The sequence below is a fragment of the Castor canadensis genome, chromosome 8 (genome assembly GCF_047511655.1).
Source record: "Castor canadensis chromosome 8, mCasCan1.hap1v2, whole genome shotgun sequence".
NCBI lineage: Eukaryota > Metazoa > Chordata > Mammalia > Rodentia > Castoridae > Castor > Castor canadensis.
Window position 1 is genome coordinate 17,627,388 of NC_133393.1, and position 25,177 is coordinate 17,652,564.

At 39.3% G+C, this 25,177-nt stretch overlaps 2 protein-coding genes and 1 long non-coding RNA gene across 3 annotated transcripts in view; 2 read left to right on the top strand and 1 right to left on the bottom strand.

Annotated features, from left to right (window-relative positions):
• Dnah8 (dynein axonemal heavy chain 8) overlaps positions 1-25,177 on the bottom strand; it is a 343,384-nt gene that overhangs the window by 293,961 nt on the left and 24,246 nt on the right. The window lies entirely within an intron of this gene.
• On the top strand, positions 8,493-23,811 carry Glo1 (glyoxalase I). The gene is made up of 6 exons (XM_020154303.2): positions 8,493-8,687; positions 15,770-15,852; positions 18,160-18,300; positions 18,561-18,628; positions 19,492-19,581; positions 23,139-23,811. Exons 1-6 carry the CDS (start codon positions 8,604-8,606, stop codon positions 23,225-23,227), a joined length of 555 nt encoding a protein of 184 aa, XP_020009892.1. The 5' UTR covers positions 8,493-8,603; the 3' UTR covers positions 23,228-23,811.
• LOC141425638 (uncharacterized) lies at positions 8,707-12,806 on the top strand. Its single transcript, XR_012450651.1, has 2 exons — positions 8,707-8,806; positions 9,242-12,806. It is a non-coding gene; the product is annotated as an uncharacterized lncRNA (long non-coding RNA).

A 25,177-nucleotide genomic window follows, 5' to 3' on the forward strand; every position in this document is an offset into this window, starting at 1 on the left:
CCGGTCTAAAGAGTGCATATTTGCTTTGCATTAGTAAACCTGCCCCTGCTCAAACCTCCTCTAGCTGTCTTTGAATTCTTTTTTTTTTTCTTCACCTGATGTCTCGGTCCTTGAATTCCTCAGTGAGATCAAGAACCTTCTGGAACCTCTCTCCTCAGTCCTCCCCTCTCTCTGCATGCCATGACCTGAATCTGGTAACACAACAACTGCTCCCTTCCCAGGAGAAAGGGGCCAGCTTGCTTACTGCTCACTAGGAAAGACAACCTTTAGCCCTGAAATCCTTAGCTGCCCCACAATCACTACCTGCCTCTGAAGGATGGTGTCTGCTGGAGCTGGGGAGCAGGAAACCTACCTCGCCACCACAGTGTGACACTTCTGCCATTTTGGGGGCTGTAAGTAATAAACATTGCTCTCCCATCCCTTGAGTCGGCTGGTCCATTTTGGTACTTATGGATCTGAGGAGGTTTGACTCCTGGCTATCTTCCTTTGGCAGAGGTACCTACCTCTGTATATTCTGATATCATAAGAAACAAATTACAGAATACCATACACTCAGATGCCTTAACTGACATTTTCCTATTTTGAAAATATGTTCTAAAGAAATACTAGCTAGAGACAGAGCTTCTGTTCTATAGATAGTGTTGCTGTACTAGGTCTATAGCACCATGAGCCAAGCAATGGGTTCATTAACTCTGGCAGAAAGCCAGGCTCGTGGAATACTGTCAAAGGGCAGGCCCCTTGAGGATACCTGAGCACCTTCCACAGAGTTCTATGGGACTTGATAGAAAGTAAACACCTGTAGCACATATATTGTGGGGAGTGGATTATGAGAAACCTATGAGAACTTGATATAAGTACAGCTGTGCCCAAAAATTGGCAGGCTGAGCATGGCATGGCCCCAGCCCCAGAAGAGTGCAAAATTCAGCACAGCTGCTTTTCCTAAGTTGTTTACCTTCAGAGAAGTAGAGAGCAGGTTTCTCTTGTTACAGTGTCAGGCCCCTCCCTGAGAACTGTTTACCACTGGATATAAAAAACTAGCTGAAGGATGCACGGAGTTTTTTGATGGGAGGGTTTTTTGATAGGGGGATGGATTGATTGGTGGACTGCTTGTGAGAATGACACTGCTGGTGGCTGCTGAGTTATGCTAGAGATTAGAGGAAACATGGGACAGTGCAAGTCTGCGCACTGAGACTTTAAGAAAGCTAAAGAGAGAGCATGGGACAGTGCAAGTCTAAGGATCAAGACTTTAAGAGTTATCCTAATGCAGTTTTTAGACGATTGCTGTTGTTTGTCTACAAGTCTGAGCACCGAGACTTTAAAGGGAACATGGGACAGTGCAAGTCTGAGGGCAAAGATTTTAAGAGAGATTATGCTAAAGAAAAGCTAAGAAAACATGGGACAGTGAGTCTAAGGAAAGAGACTTTAAAGAATAGAAAAAAAAGATTTTAGAAGCAAGGTTTTAAAGATAGAGAAAAGAAGCAGAGTAAAGAGAAGTCAAAAAAGCAATGAGGCTGCTATGCGTCTCCGAGTGCCCAACACACCTGACCCCAACTTTCTGCATGTCTGTCTTCTATCGTTTGTCCTTTCTGCATCTCCAGTCATTAGGTCAAGGAGAACCAGGAGCTTGAGAAAGCTCTCTCTAATATATGACATTAAATGTCCTGAAAATACAATGAGGAGTTATATGTAAAAAGCACTTAGTACGGTAGCACATGGGAATGACTTAGTCAAAGCTAGCTGATGTTAGTGGTTTAGTATTAGTGTTCTAGTGTACTGAAGTAAATACTAAACTGGTAATCAGGAACCGGAGATCCAGACCTGGGGTTGTGCTACCCCATAAATAACTTAGCTAATTAGTCAAGTAACCCTGATTGTGAAACTGCTCTAAGTCCTAGGTGTCATCATTTGAAAAGTCAACTGAGAAGATGAGATCTTTTCTAGGTTCCCTTCCTGTTCCAAAATCTATAACTCCATAATGACTATGGTTTTGATCGTCATTACCTAAGCAAAAGATGATGCTATTGACAGAAATAAAAATGTCTGGATTGATAGGGAATATACAATTAAAGTGCACAGATTAATATTATGTTATAATAACCCCAACATAGCCACACAATTTTATTATGACATAAGAATTTAAGTAACCAGCCATTCAAGTGAAGTATAAATAAATGTTGAATAACTATCCACAGCTCATTCCTTCTAGCTTTTCTTCTGGGATTATCAGCTTGTATTAGCTTGTATCTATACCCTGATTTAATTGTCCATTCTATTAAAAAAAAACTACCAATGCAGAACCCCAACAATATTGAAAATACATGACATCTGTGCAGGTAGAGGACGTCATGATATGCACTGAGAGCTGTTGACTAATGGGGGTGGAAGGGAGAGGGTAAGGAAGAGTAATGGAAGGGGCTGAGCTGAGCAAAATTGTACTCACAGCAGGGATGCATCAAGAAATCCCTTTGAACACTGACTTTGGAATTAATATTGAAAGAAAAGACTGTAAAATAGGTATGGCAGGTGGTACTTGTGGCAGAGGAAGGGGTGTGGGGGAGGTGAGGTAAGGGAATATGGCTGATGGGCTTCGTGTACATATATAAAACAGAACGTTGAAATCTCTTGCAATTGTTTTAAGTGGGATGGAGAGGGGCGAGGGCAATGTAACCAATGTGTAATGTAAGGCTATTCAAAACTGTCACAATGAACACTCCCCTGAACAATGAACATATGCTAGTAAAAAGGAAAAAAAAAGCAAAAAACCAACAAACATCTGACAACAGGTACCTATGCAACTGATAAAATGAAGCTCAAAGAAAATAACTGTTGGGTGTCGTGGTGCACGCCGTAATCCCAGGCTCAATAATTTTGGTTTACACAAACAAATGCCTGTGAATTTCAGTTGGTCAACATCCACATCAACACTTGATCCTGACAGACTTAACTTCTTATTTTCTCCTACTCCGAAGGGCATGAAAAGGGATTTCCCTATGTACAGGAAAATTGGAATAGATTTTTATGTCTTTTTACATGTTCCCTCTTTTGTAAACTACCAATTCTTCTCTTTTGCTATTTATATTGTGGTGTTTATCTTTTTTTTTCATTGATTTGCAAGGCTGAGATGGGAAGAACTCGAATTCAAGGTCAGACTAGGCTACATGGTGAGTTTGAGGGCAGCCTGAGCTACATAGTGAGACTGTCTCAAAGAGAATATGCAATCATCAAACTCTTAAACATACTGAGTAGATTTCCTCAATTTGACTTTTACTAACAAAAAGAATAATCATGTACATGCCCCTTGTAATGGGTTGAATTGCATCCCCAAAAATATGTTCAAGTCTTAACTCCTAGTACCTGTGAATGTGACCTTATTTGGAAATAGTCTTGTCAGCTTTAATTAAGTTAAGGATCTCAAGGTGAGATCACCCTAATGCAGGGTAGATCATACGTCTTATGCCTGGTGTCCTTATGAAAGAGGAGAGGGAGTATAGTCTCACAGACACAAGGAAGAAGTTCATGTGGAGATAAAGCAGAGACTGGAGCTATGCTTGGAGCTCTGGGAGCCACCAAAAGCAGGAACAAGCAAGGAAAGACTCTCCTACTAGAGCCTGTGGAGGGGAGCTTAATTGTGAAAATACATTTCATTGTTTTAAGTTGTCAAGTTTGTGATAAATTATATCAACCGTAGGGAAGCTGGCACACCCCTTCTACCAAAAAAAAAAAAAAAAGGAAAATTTTCTAAACTGTTTGAACATACATCTTCTCAAGTAGGGACTATTTCTAAACTATTCCTGCTCCATGATCACGATCTTCCCTTTTGTTTCCATATACAGTACTTATTACTTTTTAGCTTCTTAAAATGTATTTTAAAATAATTAGGATTATAGAGAGCTGTAAAGTACCATACAAGCACTATTCATTTGCCCAACATCCACCTTAAATTATGAAACAGTCTCAACACTGAAATCCCCCAGGAAATCCCTCCCCTGTTGCTTCTTCCACTGCTTCCCAGGGGGAAGTCATTTCCCAAATTCAGAGCTTTTTATTCCCAGGCATTTCCTGATGCCATGACTAGATGTGTATTTAGGTATAAGCTATACATCAGTACTGTTTTGCGTATTTTAACCAAAAACAATACTGTGTTACATGTATTTTTCTACAACTCGTAATTCTTTCATTCTATTTGGGAGTTGTATCGTGTTGGACTATGTACCTCTGGCTCATTCATTTTCACTTATGTATGGTAATCCACTTTATGACATGACTGTCTTGTTTCCTACTGTTGGAAATTCAGCATTCTTTTTTTTCTGTTCAAATATGTTTTTTACCTGTCTCACCAAGTGTAGGTATGATAATCCTCTAGGATATGTGCTTAGTAGTGGGCCTAAACTGTATTATCTTAACTTCACTAGATACTGTTGAATTATTTTCCAAAGCATTTCTAATACTTACGGTTTCCACCAACAAATGCCTATGAATTTCTCTTGTTCAACACCCACATCAACACTTCATCCTGATAGATATTTAACTTTTTAATTTCTCTCAATCCAAAGGCCATAAAAGGGGATTTCTTTATGTACTAAAAAATTGGAATCAATTTCCATCTGCTATTCCTGTTCTCGCTCTTGTAAACTGCCTATTCTTCTATTTTGTCATTTTTTGCTGTTATCTTTTTTCATTGATTTGTGAGAGTTGTTACATACTCTGTATACTGACTCTATGTTGGCCTGTTCGTAGTCAGACGCGTTATCCATTGCGCAACTGTATGTTGGCCTGTTCGTATCGCTCATGCCTTCTCCCACTCTGTGGTTCATTTTTTTACCTTTGGATCGTGAGTTTTAGTTTTCTTTTATATATTGTGTTTTGTATCTCACTAAGACATTCCTATTATGAATTTATAAAAATTTCTATGATATTTCATTCTTGGGGTTTTTAAGTTTGGCTTTTTCATATTTATATCATTAATCTACTTGGACTTCTGTTTTCCTTTATGGTAGGAAATAGATTTTTTCTTCCTTATAAATAACCAATTATCCTAACTCCACTTGATGAAAAATTCATCACTTCTCTACTCATCTGCAATGCTAGCTCTGACGTACATCAAGTTTTACACATTTATCCGTGTTAATTATCTGTTACTGTACAACATTACCCCTCCAATTTAGCAGCTATACATAACATTATCTCACAGTTTCTGTGCAGAATCTGGAAATGGCCTATCGGAGTAGTCCTGACTCATGGTTTCTCACAAGGCCAAAGTTAAGAGGTCCACAGAAGTGACAGTCATGTCAAAGCTTTCCTACTGAAGGACACTGTTCCAAGTTCACTCACATGGCTGTTGACTGGCTTCACATCCTCACTGGCTGTTGACTAGAGACATTGGTTCCTGAGTCTCTCCACAGTGTTGTTCATGATGAGGCAGAATGCTTACCCTTTGGATGAGTGATCAGAGAAAAAAAAGTGTGTGTGTGTGTGTGAGAGAGAGAGAGAGGCGCAAGGATCACAGCCTTTTTATAATCTAATCTCAAAATTGATCTCCCACCAGTTCTGTAATATTCCATGTGTTAAAAGTGAGTAACTAAGTCCCATTCATACTTGAGTGCAGGGAGATGAGGTATAAACACACCACAATTTCCATTTATTAGTCTATCCTACAGTCTTACCATACTGGCATAATTACTATAGCTTTATATTGTTTTGTTATCTGGCAGGGTATTAATTATTCTTAATATCTTAATTATTCTTCAGTATGTCTATCTGGCCTGGTTGGATCCCTGGTTGGGGCCTAAAACAGCTTATTCAGCTTAACGAAAAAATTCTGTCAGAATTTATTGGAGTTGCATTACATTAATTGGTTAATTTGTATGTGATTTGATATTTTATGGTACTGAGTCTTACCATCCATTTACATGGTTTACCTCTCACATATTCTGGGAAGCTCACTGAAGACAGGGGTAAAAAAGACAACTTGTGAATAATTTGGTCATAATGCATGGTGTATGAAACATTTTCCCTCCATTTCTGGGTGAAACAGCTTTAAGGTAGACCTCCATGTTGACGTTTTAGATTTCTAGTACACCAAGTTTTGATGAAATATCCTCAATTATTTAATGCCAAACACGCACAAAATTTCTGTTGAAGTTCTTACCCTGCCCATCTTTTTTGCAGCAGACATCCACAGTGTAGCCAGATGGTCCTGATCCAGACTGCCGATGGCAGTGTGGCCAGCACAGAAGCAAGCCCAGATCCTGGGTCAAGTCTCCCATAGCTCCTTCCTGGATTTATCAGACTGGAATGCCTCTCCTAGTTCTTACTAGGAGTTAATCCTGAGAGAAGCTTAACTTCTAGACTTCCAGAGCTAGTGTATCAAGACAAAATGAAGCAGCATGCAGAAAGAAGCTGAGACGGGAGATGAAGACATGGTGGCTAGTGCCCTATGCATCCCTGCCCTTCTTTATTTTGTTTCAGTAAGCCAATAAATAAGTTCCCATTGTCCAGATCCTTCCAGCAAAGGTCAGCCATCTATCTTCTTGTATATTTACATAGACTTTCTATTCACTGAAAAACTGTCAAGTCTCATTCTTCTATAACCATAAAGCCCTTTGCTAAATTAGGGTTACAACAATTGTATCCATTTATTCTTTTAATAGCAAGATATATTTCGTGAGCATCTACTATGAGCCAAGCTGAGATCAGTGGCTAGTGCAAGTAATCTTAGCTACATGGGAGCCTGAGACAGATTTGCCTGAGAGCAGGAGTTCCAGGCCCGTACAGCAACATAGTAAGAGCCCATCTCAAAAAATATCTATCTAGCCGGGCATTGGTGGCTCATGCATGTAATCCTAGTTACTCAGGACGCAGAGATCAGGAGGATCACGGTTCAAAGCCATCCCGGGCAAACAGTTTGAGAGACCCTATCCTGAAAAAACCCATCACAAAAAAAGGCTGGTGGAGTGACTCAAGGTGTAGGCCCTGAGTTCAAACCCCAGTACCACACACACAAAAAAACCTATCTGTCTATTTATCTACCTACCTATCATCTATCTATATGTACTTTCGCAAAATTAATGTAAAAATACTGCAAGTTACATTTGGATCATAAGAAGTCAGAGTTGTACACTTTTCCATCAGAAGGTTTGGTAATTTTAATCTGTTAAATAGATGGACAATAGACAGATTAACAGGAAAACATATAACTAACACGCACAGGGGAACAATCACAGCTCATACACAAAATATGAGCCCAGATGGAAGACTAAATAGGTGAAATTTGTATAGAGGCTAAACAAAGGAAAAGAGGCTTGGGGCCCTGGGAAGTGCTGGCTGTTTACCTCATGAATGAAGATTTCCTTTATAGATATAAATCTCTTTTACAAAAAGATAGCCTTTCCTAGTGTTCCTGTATCTGCAGAGGTCTGCAGTTTCTCTGAATAGCCAATTAAAAATATGTCCAAGTAATATATTTCAGGATAGCATATTTTGAAGTCCCACATAGTCATGCTGGCAAAGGGGCTAGGTAGGGAGTTAAGGAAACCTGATGGCTGAGAATGATGCTTGAAAGCTAATAAGGAATCCCAAATCCTGAACTGCTGACCCTTAACTGAATGACTTGTGAACTTCAGCAGGTTCTTTCTGACCAGCAGCCTTCAGAGCCTGTGGAAAATTACAGCCCCTGTCTGCCCAAGGCAACTCCCACCAACACGTGGGAGAGCTTGAGGACGCATAACCATAACCCAGTTAAGGATATATATCCCGTTTTCCAGGAGATATCCCCATGTCCACAGACACCAAGAAAAGCTTGCTGGGACCCCAGTGCAGGGCTCAGGAGCCTGCCCATTCTCCTGTGGGGAGATTGCACTTTTGCTTTGTTTCCGCTTTGCTTTGCATTAGTAAACCTGGTTCTGCTTAAGTCCTCTGTGTCCATCCTTGAATTCTTCTGTTACACACCAAGAAGTTTCTGGTCCCCGCACCTGGTGTCTTGAATCTGGTAACAAAACCGTGGTTTAAATCTCATTTCTCTACAAATCCTTATAAGGAGGTTCAATGGGGATTAGTAACTTCCAAGCTTCTACAGCAAATATGTCGTGGAACCAAAACTTAAATTTAGGGTTTTTACTAAGTTATTTTAATCATCCAGGCTGCTTAAATTGAGAAAATAAACTTTGACTCTTTACAACTTAAAAAGAGTAACTTCCAATTCTCACGCTCCGTAAGATTCCATTTTTGTACTAAGTTTCCGCCCTGAGGTATGGGTGGTTACCAAACTTTGATTAAATAGAAAAAAAATAAGTTCATAACACAAAAATCTCGCTTCCCAGCCAGGACATTTTTTTTTTTAAAGAGCGGCCGTCATTTTTGCGCAAGGCACTTTGGGAGTTGTAGTCTTGAGTGCACAGAGCCTTGCCGTCCAAGGTGCTGATTCAGATATCCAATCAGCAGAGAGCCAGCAGCTGTTAGCGCGGCGATTGGCTAAAAGTCCGGGGGTGCCCGCCCCGCGGCGCCGTCGCGCTGTTTCTCCAGTAAGGGTTGCACAGGGTCTGGTGGAGGCTGTCGGTGGCCGCTCAGTCTCTGCACACCCTTGTCGGTGATCCTGCAGTGCCGCCATGGCAGAACCGCAGCCCGCGTCTGGCGGCCTCACTGACGAGGCCGCCTTCAGTTGCTGCTCCGACGCAGACCCCAGTACCAAGGTGGGCACGTGACGGGAACCTCACGCGGCATGGCTGCGGCCCATTGGAAGGCGCGGATTCTGGGGCTTGGGCCGGACTCCGCCCGGTGCAGTTCGAACCCCGTCCAGCCGCTGCTGCAGGTCCACCGGCGTTGGGCGGACGGGAGTGGGCTGGAAAGGGGGATAAAATGGAGTGCGATGTGGGGGTTGTTTCAGAGACCGCGGACCTACATGCACAGCTTGTTTATTTTGAGACGGTATCTGGAAGCCAGTCCAATCCAGGGTCAGAGTCCTTGTTTGTGGGTGTGCGGCTCCCCAGGTCAAACGCTACAGCCCATGTAGGAGCAGTTGCAGAACTCCTAGCCAGAGATTTAAAGGTCCTTCGTTTTTTTGTAGCCGCTCCGATTGCGGCTTTACTCCTCTAAAGCTACTGACATCCCTCCGCGTTTGCTTGGCCTTTCCTGTGAGTCGCGACCACACTTCTGCGCTCCCTGAGTGCGGTGGAGCCCGGATCATGTTGCTTAGATCTGAAGGGAATCGTGGAAATTCCTCCCCCGACCCTCGTTTGTTTTACAGTTGTGACCCAGTAAGAGGAACGACCTGTTGCATAGGTAGTCGTTCACTTAACGCGGCTGTACTGAGTCACTGTGATCACTCGGGTGTGGTGCCTGCCTGCAGTGCCAAGGTTAGATACAGCAGCCGCCCAGGGGGTTATTTCTGTGTAGTCATCAGTGTCAGTAAACGCCTATGCATTTATTCATTTAACTGCTTCGTTTGTAATTGCTAAAGCCTTTGACTAGTTCCTGGTATGTACTTAGCTTGGGAAAAATGTTACTCACTGCAAAATTAAGAGGGAAATTATATCTACATAGAAATATGTACATATGTATTTCTATATACATAGAAATGTGTATATGTAAATTTATATCCCTTATATAATACATTTATATTATACATAAGTATATTCTTATATATCTTAATATTAATACTCAATTATTTTATATATTACAAATTAGGTTATTCAGTATAAATATATTTCCTAGATAGCTGGGGATTTTATGTACTGGGCTGTTTCAAACAAAAAGTTCTAGGAACTGGGGATGTAGTTCAGTGGTAGAGAGCATGCTTAGCATGCTTGAGGCCTTGGGTTCAACCTCAGCACCCCACAAAAAAGAATCCTAGGAGATCTTTAAAAATATGTTAAATACACTTTCTTGCTTCTTAATTTACATTCCACATTATATAAATTTCATTTGATTTGGAGTCATTTTTTGAGATCAGTAATTTTTGACCCTTAAAATACTATGTAAAGACATAAAATGAAATATATGGTAATAGTTGGGATATATGGTATGTGCTATGCCCTGGCTTAGTGTTTTAAATATATTACTTAATTTAGCCTTCACAGCAACTCTTATGAGGAAGTCATAATAATTACCTCCATTTTACAAATAGGGAGCTTTAGATACAGTGGTGTTGACTTGCCCAGAGAGTTGCCTATATTCTCAGTCTCCACCCTCATCTGCTTCTGAGGTACTCACTCAAGCAGTAATTTCGAAATTGGCCATGAAGAGGGAAAAAAATCCCTCAATGAATTAAATTCAGCTTGGTCACTTAACTGTCCTCTATATGTAAAGAACATGGTAGGCATTTGGGAGTAAATTAGAAAAAAACAAGATAAGGACCTCTCCCTTCACCACACACAGCAACTCTGATGTAAGATGGGTATGGTACGGCACAGGGTATTGAGTCTGAAGACCTGCATTTGAATCCTCACTTCAGTGGCTACAGTAATCTTGGCAGGGATCTTGGGCAGAGTTTGTAAAAGCAAAGCATAAATATAGCTGAGAGCTGCTATGAGGATAAAATGACATGGGCATAGTCTGTCAATCTCAAGAGTGACACAACTCATGGTAGTATTTCAGCAGTGGGGTCATCAAGCCGAAGGTAGTGGTAGGACCCAGCCTTGAGTCAGGGTGGGGTTCTCCCAGACCATGATACATGGGAGGGCATTCTAGGGGAGGGAAACAACTTTGCTAAAATGTGACAGTGACAAAAGGAAAATGTGATAATAGGGTGGGGCATGGAGGTGCATGTCTGTAACCCAAGCACTTGGGAGGCTGAGATAGAAGTATCGTAAGTTCAAGACCGGCCTGAGTTGGAGGCCAACCTGGGCTATATAAAGAGACCCTGTCTCAAAAAATAAATAAAAATGGGCTGGGGATGTAGCTCTGTGGTAGAGCACTTGCCCAAAATGTGCAAGGCTCAGTTCCATCCCCAATATCACCCCCCCCACCACCACACCGTGTAATACAGGGCATCTTGGTAGATTAGTTAAATGTCTTTGATTGCGTTTACATTATCTAAGCAGTAATAGAGAAGGTTAGTATGGTAGGTTGGAGACAGACCCTGAGAACTTTGAATGTCACATCTAAGAAAGTTAGATTTAGTACAGGTAGTGAGAAATGATCCTGTATCTTGCTCAGTCTTACTCAGCTGACATTCTTCAGCCAAATATTCTTCCTTCCAAGTGGTGATCTCCTAAAGATCTCTATTAGTGTCCTTTGATACAACAGACAATGTCCTCAGTATTGCCATTATTTCTAAATTGCTACTACCAATGTCTGTCACATCATTCTGTGTGTGTGTGTGTGTGTGTGTGTTTGAATGTGGAACACTGTTCCATCTGAGTGGTAGGGAATGGTGTCCAGGAAAACTTTCAGTGTTGGTGACACTTAACACTGTATTTTATCAAGCAAGGAGGAGATAGGCAGAGTTGAATGTAGAGATGAGGAGGAAAAGGAATAGAAGGGAAGAAGAAGGATGGCTGCATGTTGTAAGCACATAGAATCATAAAGGTACAATGATCTCAGAGACCTGAGGCAGCAACCCTCCTATAGGATCAGACTGAAGTTATAGGTGGTGGGAGTTCAGGTGAAGGTAGACAAAACAGTTATTGTGGTACTAAAAGAAAATTGGAGAACTTTCATTATGTTCATTTGTTTTTCTTACCCTGTAAAGATTTCTACTTGGTAAATGTGTGTATGTGTGTTTTTGTAAGGATTGAATCCAGGGTCTTGCACATGCTAAACTCATGATCGGACACAGCTACATTCCCAGCCTCATGTTATATTAAACATGCATGTGATTGAAATAAATATACATTTATTGAGGGTACCTACATTTTTTTTCTAAGTGGTAAGTGTGAAATAGAAAATGTATGATAACTAGTTTCGGGGAATAGTGGGTAAAAGATGATGTTAAAGAAATATACAGAAATCATATGTGCTTGCTTCTAGGACTTTCTTCCAAAAGTTTTGAGAAAGCACTGTAGGATTCATTTTTAACCCAGAAATGACATTATTGGGTTTTCATTGTAGAAAGATCATTCTGAATTGCATTTCAGCAAGCCTACAAGAAGCAGAGAGACAATAGTCCAGACCTGAAGTAGTGAGGATTTGGGACAGGTATTGATCATCAGGAAAGCTAGTAGGACAAAGATTCCTGGAGGATTTAAGCAGGCAGGTCAATAAGATACTTGGACTGGGGAGTGTTGAGGGAAGAACCAAGGCACACTTGGGCTAACAAGGAGTGGCTGAAACATTCCTTCTTTGCAATACAGGAAAAAGTGTATGTTTGGGCTGTAATAAGTTTGGTATCTTGACCCTTGTGGAAACGATGAGTAGATGTTAGAGATGTAAGTCAGAGTTGAGGTTAGAGGTCTGTTTGGGGGAATGTAGACTTGGGAATCAAAAGCAATAGTTGGGAGTGGAAACTCTGGGATTATTTTATAACAGCAGTAAAACATAATAAGCAAAGTAGCTTGCTCTGAGCTAGGCATTGTGCCAAGCACATTCGTGCATTATCCTATTTACATTTCAACTAAAATATAGAAGCCAGAAGCTGTAATTATCCTCATTCTAAAGATGTAGAAACTGCCAGGTGCCGGTGGCTCATGCCTGTAATCCTCGCAACTCAGGAGGCAGAGATCAGGAGGACTGTGGTTCAAAGCCTGCTGGACAAATAGTGTGCGAGACCCTATTTCAAAAAACCCTTCACAAAGATGGGGCTGGTGGAGTGGCTTAAGGCGAAGGTCCTGAGTTCAAGCCCCAGTACCACAAAAAAAAAAAAAAAACAGAAACTGAGGTTCAAGGAAAGAAATGATTTACTTAAGGTCACAGTTATAGAGCCAGCATTTGAACCATATTGCCTCTCAAAAAAGTCCTCTCTTTTTATGTTTTCCTCCTTTTGTTTGCGAAATGAAAGGTCTCAGGATACTGGAGAAAAGATCAATAATATCGGATGTATTATCTCATAGTTCTGTAGGTTAGAAGTCCAATATGGGTTCTACTGGTTTCAAGTCATGGTATTGACAGGGCTGTTTTCCTTGCTCTGGAGAAGAATCTGCTTCCAAATTCAGGTGGTTGCCTGAATTCAATTCTACAATTTGAATTGAATTCCTACAATTCAGTTGTAGGGCTGATGTCCAGTTTCCCTACTGGCTCTCAGTTGCAGGAATGGTGGTAGTTCTGGACGTCTGTCTGTACCTCCTTGTATCTGGGCCCCTACATCTGTTAGCCAGCACCCATAGGTTGTTTTACCTTTGGCATCTTTCTGACTTTCTTACTGCCACACCTCTCTTCTCCCTTCCTCTTCTGCTCTTAGGGTCTCTTGGATTACGTTGAACCACCTAGGTAGTGTAGGTTAATCTCCCTATTTTAAGGCCAATGATTAGTAACCTTAATTCCATTTGCCAAGTACCTCAGAGTAGTACCTGTTTGCTAGAATAATCTTGGACATCTTTAGAATGTGGGCTTTTCCTGCAATACACTGGTAGAGCACCAAGTCCAGTGAGGCAGCCCAGCTTTCCCCGATCAGGCCTGCCAAGAACAGCCTTTGAAAATGCCTGTGGTCTGCCTGAAAGAGCACTCATAAGATTTGGCTTGGACTTGGCCTTCCCAAATGGACACAGCAATTGGCGGGGAAGCAGAAGTCATTCACAGTACTTGTGAGAGGGAGACTTGTCTTTTGTAGTGTTTTCAGTGTTTCCATGCTTAGACAAGTATATGACATGGAAGTGGTCTTGCTGCTTTATAAAAAAAAGTTTTAATAAAAAATACTTCATTGCAGTCATAGAGTGACTCTTAGTGGTTTTGTGACTATGTTCAATGATGGGAAATAAGGCCTAGATGTGAGTGCCAAGCTAGCGACCACACATCAGGAGCTGCTTTTCTCTTTCCCACCTGCCAAAATAGAGACCTTTAAGAGGGCAGCCCCAGACTGAAAATATTTGAAACCCGAATAGTCTGGAAACCTCAGAGCCATCTACCCTATAAGCTTTGAATAAGAAACTTAAGTATTCATTAATATCAGTTTTAAATAAAGATTTAAAAAATCAGTTTTAATAAGATAGTGTTTTTAAGCTAGTTTTGTTTTAAGTGAGAATTTTAATGCTTTTAAATTAGCAAAATAGAAAAATAGCATTTCCTAATGATACAGAATGAGTAAAGTGTATTTGTATTTTAAATTAAGTGACTTACAGAGAAGAGGCCATGTGGCTGCAAAGGAAGTGGCCAGAATTTTCAGGCCTATTTTGTCAAGTCCATGACTATTACAGAATAAAACTCTTAGGATCATTGAGGTTAGCAGGCTTACAGGTGGAAGGAACCCACGGTAAAAGGAGGCCCGACTTAGAATCAGGAGGCCTGGACAATTAATGTACTCTCTCAGTGTCGGCTTCCCATTTTTTTTTTCTTTTCCTGGTACTGGGGCTTGAACTCAGCAGGCACTCTACCACTTGAACCACTCCGCAGCCATTTTATTTGTTTATTTATTTGCAGTACTGGGGTTTGAACTCAGGGCCTTGCAGCAATACCACTCGGGCCACACCCCCAGCCCTAAAATAGGAATATTAATAACCTTTATCTTATAATACCTCACAAAGTTATTATGCCTGATGAAGCCACACTCCTCATCAAAGTATGACTGTTGATGCTAATAATAATTTTAGCTCTATCACTTGATATAGTCTCTACTCTTTTATCAGTCAAGCCTTCTGTTTTCTGATGTGGAAATTTAAGAGTTTCACAAAAGTATTACAGACAGTAACTTTTTACCTTTTAGTTATTTAGGACTCTAGCTACATAGCTACCAATAAATGCATTCATTCAACAAATATTATAGTGGTTGAACTCTTTGCTATTTCAAATAAAGTTTTAGTTTGGGTCTTCCAAAATCAGACTGGAGACAAGGGTGTGGTTATAAGTAGTTTACTTGGGAGGTAGTCATGAAGTGGTGAAGGGTGGCCAATAAGAGGATGTACCTCTTGTCACTCTGGGCAGCTGGGCTTCAATCCTGCTGGGGAGCTTTTGAAGGACTATGTGAAACAGCTTCAGAATTGTTCCAGTAAGAAGCTGGGGTGAGGGTACATGCCTGTGGTCTCAGCATTCCAGAGGGCTGAGGTAGGAGGATCATGAGTTCAACTGAGGCCAGCCCAGGCTATATGGGCACTACACTACCTCAAAAAAAAAAAAAAAAAAAAAAATCCCAGAAAAGAGAAAGAAAGACAGATTTATTGCTTTATTTATTATTTTATGATGGCACTGGGGTTTGAACTCAGGGCTTCACAGTTGCAAAGCAGGCACTCTACTCCTAAGGCCACACTTCCAGTCCACTTTGCTTTGGTTATTTTGGAGATGGGGTCTCATGAATTATTTACCTGCGCTGGCTTGAATTGTGATCTTCCTGATCTCAGCCTCCTAAGTAGCTAGGATTATAGGCATGAGCTACTGACACTTAGAAATTTTTTTTATCCACCATTGGTTGAGGGTCATTCCTGGAATGCAAATTCATGGCACTCTGGACCTTCCCCACCCAGGGGCCTACAATCACAAAACACTGAGCAGAGTCATAGGAGCAGGTGTGGGAACTGCTTCCAGGTGATTTTCATGGTTATGCTGAAGGTATAGTTGCCTTTTTTTTTTTTTTTCCTTTTTATTAACATTATGTTACAATGGTAGACTATATCTTGTTGTAAAAAGCACAACTGTATTGGTAATATGTGGTAAAAGTTAAAGATGTTTAATTGTATACTGTTTTCCTTAGGATTTTCTATTTCAGCAGACCATGCTACGAATTAAGGATCCTAAGAAGTCACTGGATTTTTACACTAGAGTCCTTGGAATGACGTAAGTGTTTATTAGCCCCTAATGTTTAAATCCATAGCTTTGTAAATATAGGGAATGTTTTCAGGCCCATTTTAAAAATTAAAACTTTGTTTCAAAAGTAAGTTTTTTGAGGCAGAAGGCTGCAAGGAGGCCTGGCTAAATAGGGCTTAGTTTAAGGTCCCTTTCCTCCCTATTCATGGTAGGGTCATGGGTAACAAAAAGTGCAAATACTTCTGTTTTCTCCAAATTCCTGTCTTCCAGAGAACTGGCCAGCTAACTCCTTTTTAAATGCTGACGGCGTGTAGCCTCTTGTTTCCCTTAGAAAACCTAAATATAAGGACACAATGCTTAGAAAATGAATGAGTTTACTGGAAATTGGTCCTTGTTCCATTTTTATAGACTGCATTTGGTTTTGCTGATTTCATAATCCTTAAGGCATCTTTATATTTTTCTTTTTCCCTCAGTTTTATTGAGGCATAACTGACAATTTTACTTTTCTTGATTTGTTTCTGTAGACAATAGGAATTTTAAGTTTGCTTTTGATAATATAAAGAATAAAATTAAATTATATTTCCTATCTAACCTCCACTGACCTTGAGAAAACAGCTCAAGTAATATGTCTCTATTTAGAAAACTTGGCTGATTCAGGAAAATACAAAATTAGGAGTGATTTGGCTTCCTCCCCCAGTCCTTCTCCCCAGAGATCACTGCTCCTATCAGTTTCTTGTGATTCTTCTCAAAAAAAGAAGTTCAGCACATGCATATGGAATATTTCAAGGATGGAATGAAAGCAGATTTACTGGGCATTTTCTGTTAGCCAGGCACTTCCCATGTTACTTGATTCAGCCTTCACAGTAGGCCTCGAGGAGCATATATCCCCATGTTATAAGTAAGGAAACCAAAGCTTAAAGAGATGAAATCCCGAAGTTGGCACATGACAGAGCTGGAATTTAACTCCAGTGCTGACCTTGTTTTGCTTTTTTTTTGTTGGTGGTGTTAGGGTTTGAATTGAAAGCCCCACAGCTGCTAGTCAAGCAATCTGTCACTTGAGCCAAGACCCCAGCTCCTCACCTTGATTTTAAAGGGGCCCCAAATAGGGAACAACTTGACAATAACTTGGAATGTAGGCTCTGCTGAAAAAAGCAAGACGTTGCAACAGGTTTATTTGCTTCAGTTCCCATCTGACTGGTCAGTTAGGCTTTTGCTGTCTCTAGTAGGAGCAGAATCATTTTTCATGATTGGATTATTTGGGGTGTTTGATACTTTATTATGAGCAAGTTGAAGTAAATCTTATTTGTAATAAATCAATGCATGGATCTCAGTGGGCCAAGACATTTTGGGAAGCAGTGATAAATAAAAGATTTGAAGCAGAACTCAAGAAACTTTCCTTTTGCTGTTTCAACCATTTGTTCTTATTGATTAGGAACAAGTTTCTTTGAGCATTTAATCCTCATTAATCTAAAGAAAATTGTATTATATGCATTTTCATTCTATTCCTTGCAAAATAATCCTACACTTGTTAAAGTCACTGTATAAGCAATAACTTCAATTATCTTATTTAAAAACCTCAGAATTAGTTTATTCAACCTTTCACATCAAGTCCCTCCCACTGACCTACAGACAAGCTTAAGTGTTATGGAATGTATCTCGCTCTCTGCTCTCTTGCCTTCCCTTCCATTGTCACCTATCTGTGGACATGCCGCACTGGCTGCTGGTTTACTTGCTTGATTCCCCTTCTCCTCCCCAGTGCATGAGGTCCAGCTCCCACCATTGAAGCTGCTCTCACAGGACCTTTCCAGTCTTAGTCGTGCTCCACCTTTCCATGGTATTTGACACTACTGACCACCTTCCTGTTGACACCCATCTTCCTGAGCATAATCCGTCTTTCTTTCTTCTCCCTACCAGCCACCCTCAATTTCCTTTCCAAGAAGTTTAGCGTAGTAAGAACTCAGCAAATGTATGTGTTTAGCTGAGTGGCAGACATCTGAAAGAATAATAGGATAATGCATTATATGCTGTTTATTTTCAAAAAAAAATTTTTAGTAATCTTTTCCCTTTATAAACAAGTTCTGTAATTCAGCTAAATTTTATGAAAATATGAATAATCAATTAATTAAAAGATTTTTAATTTTTTTCTTTTTGCATTTACTGTTCTTTTAAGAGATTTTTTTTCCTACTGATTTTGCCCTTACTTTTCCCATTAAAATAGCTTCTCTTCTCTCTGTATTGCTCTTATTCTTAGAATTTGATTACCAAGTTATGTTGATGTTAGTATGAATCAGCCTTTCCTCTTGTTAATGATTTAGGCTTGTTGGTTTTTAATTTCAGACTACTACAAAAATTGGATTTTCCTTCCATGAAGTTTTCACTCTATTTCTTGGCTTATGAGGATAAAAATGACATTCCCAAAGACAAAAGTGAAAGAACAGCATGGACATTCTCCAGAAAAGCTACACTTGAGTTGACACAGTGAGTATAAGGTTTTTTCTTTTTATATGTTCTAAATTTTCTTAAGGTTTTTTTTTTTTTGTTGTTGTTGTTATTATTGTTGTTTTCTTACCAATTCTTTTTTTTTTTTGGTGGTGCTGGGGCTTGAACTCAGGGCCTACATCTCGAGCCACTCCACCACCAGCCCTTTTTGTGATGGGTGTTTTTGAGATATGGTCTCACTAACTTTTTGCCCCAGCTACCCGATAGGACTGAAAATTATGTTCTCCCTTCTTTTGTAGCAACTGGGGCACTGAAGAGGATGAGACCCAGAGTTACCACAGTGGCAATTCAGACCCTCGGGGATTTGGTATGTTTGCCTGTTGGTATGTTCTATATGGATCTGTGTGATTTTGCATGGTGTACATATTCTGGTTATAATAAACTTAAAACACTAGTGACCTAATTATCAAGTGTAATCAATTTATTAGAAATATGGTTATTTTTATTTTCCATAAATGCTTTTATTTAGGAATTGTATCATTTTAGAGTCTTAAGTTTAAACATTACATTTACTCTTTAACATTGATTTTACTTTAATGCCTCAGTATTATATTTTCAGTAGACTCTATTTTTTCCCCATAGTGCTGAGGTTTGAATCCAGAGTCTGTGCATGCTGGGAAAGCACTCTAACTACTTTTAGCCCCCTTCAGTAGACTCCTAAATTAAAAACAAACATACAAAAAGCCAACGATGGCCAATAGTAATCCCAGTTTCTGTTAGTGTACACTTCTGCCTTGATCCTTGATCTAAAATATCTCAAATCTAGATGACAGAATTACAGGCTTCAGTTGGCTGCTACTATAGTCAGTGCCAGCACCAAGCCTATTAAGAATGAGCAAATGATAAGTCTTTTGGTATAGATTATTCTTTTTTTTTTTTTTTTTAATATGTGCATATAATGTTTGGGTCATTTCTCCCTCCCCCGGTATAGATTATTCTTGACAGATTGAACTATATACGATCTAGTATTGGGTTATTTTAAATAACGTATAATCCAGAGAAAACATTTACTCTATTATAGCTAGCTATTAGAGTTATATTGGTTATTTAGTGTACATTTTGAACCTATTTGACTCAGTTTTGGAAGCCACTTGTGGCACTTAGATACAATGTTGCAATTATTTCTTCCTTTTCTGGCTTTTTTTTTTTTTTGGTGGGGTGTCACCTAAGGTCACATTGGAATTGCTGTTCCTGATGTACATGGTGCTTGTAAAAGATTTGAAGAACTAGGAGTCAAATTTGTGAAGAAACCTGATGATGGTGAGTCTACTTTCTTTAATAAAGTAATATTATTAGCACCAATAGAGGCACTGTTGTAGTAAAGCCTTCTTGGTTGCAAGCAACAGACATCTACTTCAACCAGCTTAAGAAAAGAAGAAAAATTGATATACTACCTGGATATCTTAGGGAACTGAAGGACAGCAACTGGACACTGAACACAGGATGCAAAGGGCCATTAAACGCCACCGGCTTTCACTATTTCAGACTTTATTTGGCCACCCCCCCAAAAAAAAATTCCTCAAAGTCTGTTTTATCTGATTTTAATAAAACTATGCCAGCATACTTTAATTAATAATTAATACTTTTTTTTTTTTTTGCAGTATTGGGGATTGAACTCAGGTCCTTGAACTTGCTAGGCAGGCACTGTACCATGAGCCATGCCTCGAGCCCTTTTTGTTTGTGTTATTTTTCAAGTAGGGTCTCCTTTTTATGCCCTGGCCAGCCTGGACTTTTTTTTTTTTTTTTTTTAATTCATTTATTCACATGTGCATACATTTTTTGGGTCATTTCTACCCCCTGCCCCCTTCTTTTCCCCCCCAGCCTGGACCTTGATCCTCCTATTTATGCTTCCCAAGTAGCTGGGATGACATGTGCACACCACCACGCCCAGCTTTTATTGGTTGAAATGGGGTTTCTTGAACTTTTTTGCCTGGGTTTGAACTATAATCCTGCCAGTTGCCATTTCCCAAGTAGCTAGGACTCCAGGTGTGAACCACTGTGTCTGGCCCTTTTCCTTTCTTTCATAGCCTTTGTATGTAGTTATGTTTTAAGTATGTCTCTTGAGATAGGATATATCTGGATTTTGTTAGATTTATATGTATCATGGTTATTTTACTGAGAACTGTTTCTGCCATCATACTTTATTTTTTTTATTTTGTTGTGAAACAAGGTCTTCCCAGTAGTCCAGGGTGGCTTGGAAGTTACTATATAGCCCAATTTGGCCTGGAACTCACTTATGTATCCCAGGCTGGCCTTGAATTCACAATTCTCTAGCTTCAGTCTCAAGTGCTGGAATTATAAGCATATACCATCATGCTCAGCTATTTTTCTGTTTATTTGTTTATTAATTTCAGTGGTACTAGGTCTTGAATTCATGCCTAGCAAGTGCCCTGTGACTTGAGCCATGCCCCAAGACCTTTTGTTTTTTGAGATAGGGTTTCATATATTTGCCGAGGGCTAGCTTCAAACCTTGATCCTCATACCTCCACCTCCTGACTACTTGCCATTATAGGCCTGTACCATCATGCCTGGCTTATTTTTGAGGGAGGATCATACTAACTTTTTGCCTCAAACTATGATCTTTCTTTCTCTGCCTCCTGAGTAGCTGGGATTACATCTAGCTGTTATTTTAAATGTTTCATTTGAAACACATTTGAATTATTTCATTTTAATTCTTTTTTCAATTAAAATAACACCCAAATCTCCTCAAAAAGAAAGTAACTTACTTCCTTCTATCCCCATCATGTTACTGTTACCCAGATTGGAATACTGATTGATTTTCTTTCTTTTCTTTTTTTGACTTAGGCATGTTTTTAAAAGATAATGATAAACATATTAAAGTATTTTGAGCATCTTTTTTCCATATATCACTTGTAGTGTCTTTGGTTTTTCTATCCCTTTAAGTATCTCGACCAGAACTGTTTTCAAAGAATTTGTGAGGCAATCCTGCTGGGACTTTGTATGGCTGAGAACCATGCCTTTACATGTGAATGAGTTTTGTTGAAATCCTAGTTTTTTTCCTTTTATCATTTTTGTTTTTTTGTGATACTGAATATTGAATTCAGGGCTTCACCTTGTGAGGCAGGTGCTCCAACACTTGAGCTATACCCCAGTTCTTTTTCCTTTAATCTTGAAAATACTTCATTGTCATTTTGTATACTATCAGTCTGCTTTATGTTTCTTTGTATATTATATTGTTTCATTCTGGAGGCTTTTATATTGTTTCTTTCTTCCCTTCTTTCTCAGAGATTTCCTTAAACTGGTATACCAATTAGCTATTTTTCCCTAAATGAACGTGGTATTTAGCTCATGGGTGTTCTTCACCCATTATAATTTTCTCACCTAATTTTTGCTTGGTTCCTTTAATGTTTTTTTATTTTAATTTCATATTGCTTCTAATTTTCACATGTATTAATAGCTCTTGGTCCATTTTTCTAATATTTCATCTTCTATTTGAATCTGTAATCCATTGTGGAGGGTTATAATTATTTTCCTCAGATTCTTGTTATTGTTTCCCCCTGCCACTGTTAGCTATTCTAATTCATCAGGCGGCGTGAATTAGGGAAGGCCGGACCTAGTTCTTAACAACCAGAATGATCTCAAGAAAATGGACTGGATAAATCCAGGTCTGAGATCCGTAGACACCTAGAATTGAACACTCTACATTCCAGAAAATGACTCTTTAGATCAGATACAACCCCTTTTTTTCTCAGGAAAAAGCAGTATCAGTGGGAGACACTTCTGAGGCTGTCATTCCCTGGCCCTAAATGTGTAGAAAAAGGGTAGGAAGTTCGGTTGGTTCCCTCCTGTTGTTTTAGGTTCCTCATAAGCACAAGCTTTCTGTACCATCCTTATTTACTCCTGAGGACATCTGTGAACCAGTAGTTTGAGCCCCTGCAAATGCAAAGGCAGGTGCTGATGCCCAAGGCACTGAGAGGAGCAAAAGCAAAACTTTTTGATTATTCCCTCACAGCTGTGATACACTGCCTTCTGGTTCAAGTCCATACCACCATCTCCCATGAGGATTAGGTTAAAATAGTCACACCCATCCCTGTCCATTCCTTTCCTCAATCATTACCCTGGAGGACTTTCTTTTCTTCTTTACTTCCCCCACCCCCATTTTGTGTTCCTTGACCTTGTGAAAAGGAGCCAGAGATAGAAGTCAACCAGTGTAGCATCCTGGTCCCAAAGGAAATTTCTCTGGTCATATTTACACATTTAAGCAAATAACTGACATATTAGCTTCTCCATCTCAGTTATGAATTCCTGAGAGAGAGAATCTGATTGACAGGGCTTGGGTTACTGAGTATATTATTTAAGAGTTTGTGAGATGCAAGCCTCTGGGTATCTTAGTGGTGTGAGTAAGCCATACTTCCTACTCCTTTGAGCACCTCCCTATCTTTTCTTTTCTTTTTTTTTTTTTTTTTTTGGTGGGATTGGGGTTTGAATTTAGTGCTTCACACTTGCAAAGTGGGCACTCTACCTTTTGAACCACACCTCCAGTTCCCTATGTTTTTCTTCTTGAAAATAATTTCTGTGACTTCTGAACTGGTAGCATGAAATTCAGGTCAATACCCAATACCTAACAGATACAGTGCATCCCACAGTTTATTGTAGGAAAGCTGGTTTCCAGCTTTGTGTGGAAAGTAACATTTTAGACATTGTGAAAAACGTGCATTTGAGCAACACTAACAGTGTGTTAAAAATTAAAACTATAAACAAAATAATGGATGTCATTAAAATGCTAATTCAAAGTTGGATTAATAAAAATATTTTTAATGGCTTTCTTTTCAGTAATGAAAGATTTCATTTTGCAGGTAAAATGAAAGGTCTGGCATTTATTCAGGATCCTGATGGCTACTGGATTGAAATTTTGAATCCTAACAAAATAGCAACTATTATTTAGTGTGTGAGAATGCTCCTCTGGAATGTCAGTGAAGATGGAAGACAGACATTGTGACTCAAGGTGTTCAGGTGGCAGGAACATCCAGGACTGATGCATCACTGTCCTGATTCAAATGAATTTTAAGTCCATTTCCCTTTTCTCTTTTTGCTGTTTTTTTTTTCTTCTACCTAACTGTTTAGTCATTCAAGTTTTAAAGTAGTGCTTTATCTTATGACCTTGAATGTAATTGTATAATTTTACTTTTTAGGTAATAATTAGAACAGTTCCCTTCAGAGGCTGCCTTGCTGCCATCTATCTCCTAACTATTCTCTTCAAGACTGCCTTTGAATCATCATTTAGAAAAAAAAATTTAACATTTTTTTTAAACCCCATCTTCTGGGGTTTCAATTCCTCAGAAATAACTTTTCACAATGGAAAGTAAAGAACACTGAACAAAATGAAACTTCATGTGTACTTCAAACAATATAAAGTGTTCATTTTACAAAAGAGAAGGTACTCTTGAGAGCAATTCAGAATCATGCTGACAGGGACATTGATAGAAAAATGAAGTTATTTTTCATTTATAAAATACTTTCAAAGTTCAAGGACTAAGTTCATTTATTTGGGTATAAGGAAGGGAATAATATTTACTGGGTACCCAGACACTGGAGTAACATACTTTATATCATTTAATATTCCAATTATCCTATGAGAAAGAAAGTAGGCTGGACATGCAAGATGACTTGAAGGCAATGTGAATCAGCTGGAGTACTCAGATCATCATTTTTAACATTTAGATTATGTCTCAGTTACTCATAGTACTAACTAGTCTCTTGTAAGAACTTTCAGAGTTTGTACATTGTGCTCTTGGCTCTGGGGCCTGAATACCATGGTAAAAAAGCATAGAAGACTATAGCACAAGACTGCTCTAGGGACACCCAGTCATTCCTGCCTATGTGATGCTTACATTACTCATGAGAAGTTTCCCTATCCCAAGGTCTTCATGATGCCAGTCCTCATTTATGAAAAATTAGATTCAGTAATAACATAACTGAGCTATTAGAAGTCAGCTCAGTGGGCTTCCCTCCTGTGATTGATATTTGACAGGTTTCAAGATCAAAGTGATTCTGAAAAATCTCTTATGGCCCAGAGGATAAAAATATCCAGTTGATGGCTGAACTACATTTAGATTTTCTGTAGAGTGGAAGACCTTTCGATAGGCCACACCAACTATTCTTGCACTGCTAGAAGCACTTTACATTTCCTCTTTGGATAACATGAATTTATGTGAGCAATCTAAACAAATCGTAAGTATAGACTAAATAAAACTTTAAGTAAGACTAATTTGTGAACTTTTATCATGTAAGTTCTTTCTTCTAAAAGACTGCCCTTAAAGAGTACTGAAAAAATCTGAAAGGGCTTACAGGTTCATGCTGAGCCAGGAATGGTTGCAATTCTGTGCAGCCTGTAATCCAGGTAGTTTCTATGGGTAAGGATGTGGGGGAAAGGAAAGGAAATAAGGAATAAAGGATTGTGGTAGATAAGTACACAGAGAAAAAGACCAAGTATCAAAAAGTGAGTCACAGGAGCTTAGGAAGACCAATTTCACATGTTGAGTTGTAGAATTATGAGTACTAGGATGGGAGGCTTATTTCTTAAGTCAGTAATTCAAACTTTATATCCATGGGGAAAAGATTTCTCTACTTGTTAAGTAAACCTTGCTAAAAGATAGTCCTTATTCCTTATGTTCATTCCTATGTCTTCCAAAATATTGTATGACCAGCTCTTGCTAGGGATTAGAACAAGTCACTTCCCAATAAACTTGTTTGAGAAGTGATGAACCTAGAGCACTGGGAGCTTTCTTATTTTCCATAAGACAGCAGTATTCTGTAGCTTACAGTCAATACAGAATGTCAGCTTCCATGAACCCTGCAGAGCTGAGGCTAGGACTCATTTAAATACAGGTGGTTT

Bases quoted from the DNA above. Each gene is read 5' to 3' on its own strand.
- Glo1 (XM_020154303.2), top strand. From the start codon at position 8,604: ATGGCAGAACCGCAGCCCGCGTCTGGCGGCCTCACTGACGAGGCCGCC. The intron at 8,688-15,769 runs GTGGGCACGTGA...TGTTTTCCTTAG, and splicing joins ACGCAGACCCCAGTACCAAG to GATTTTCTATTTCAGCAGAC. The intron at 15,853-18,159 runs GTAAGTGTTTAT...TTTTAATTTCAG, and splicing joins ACTAGAGTCCTTGGAATGAC to ACTACTACAAAAATTGGATT.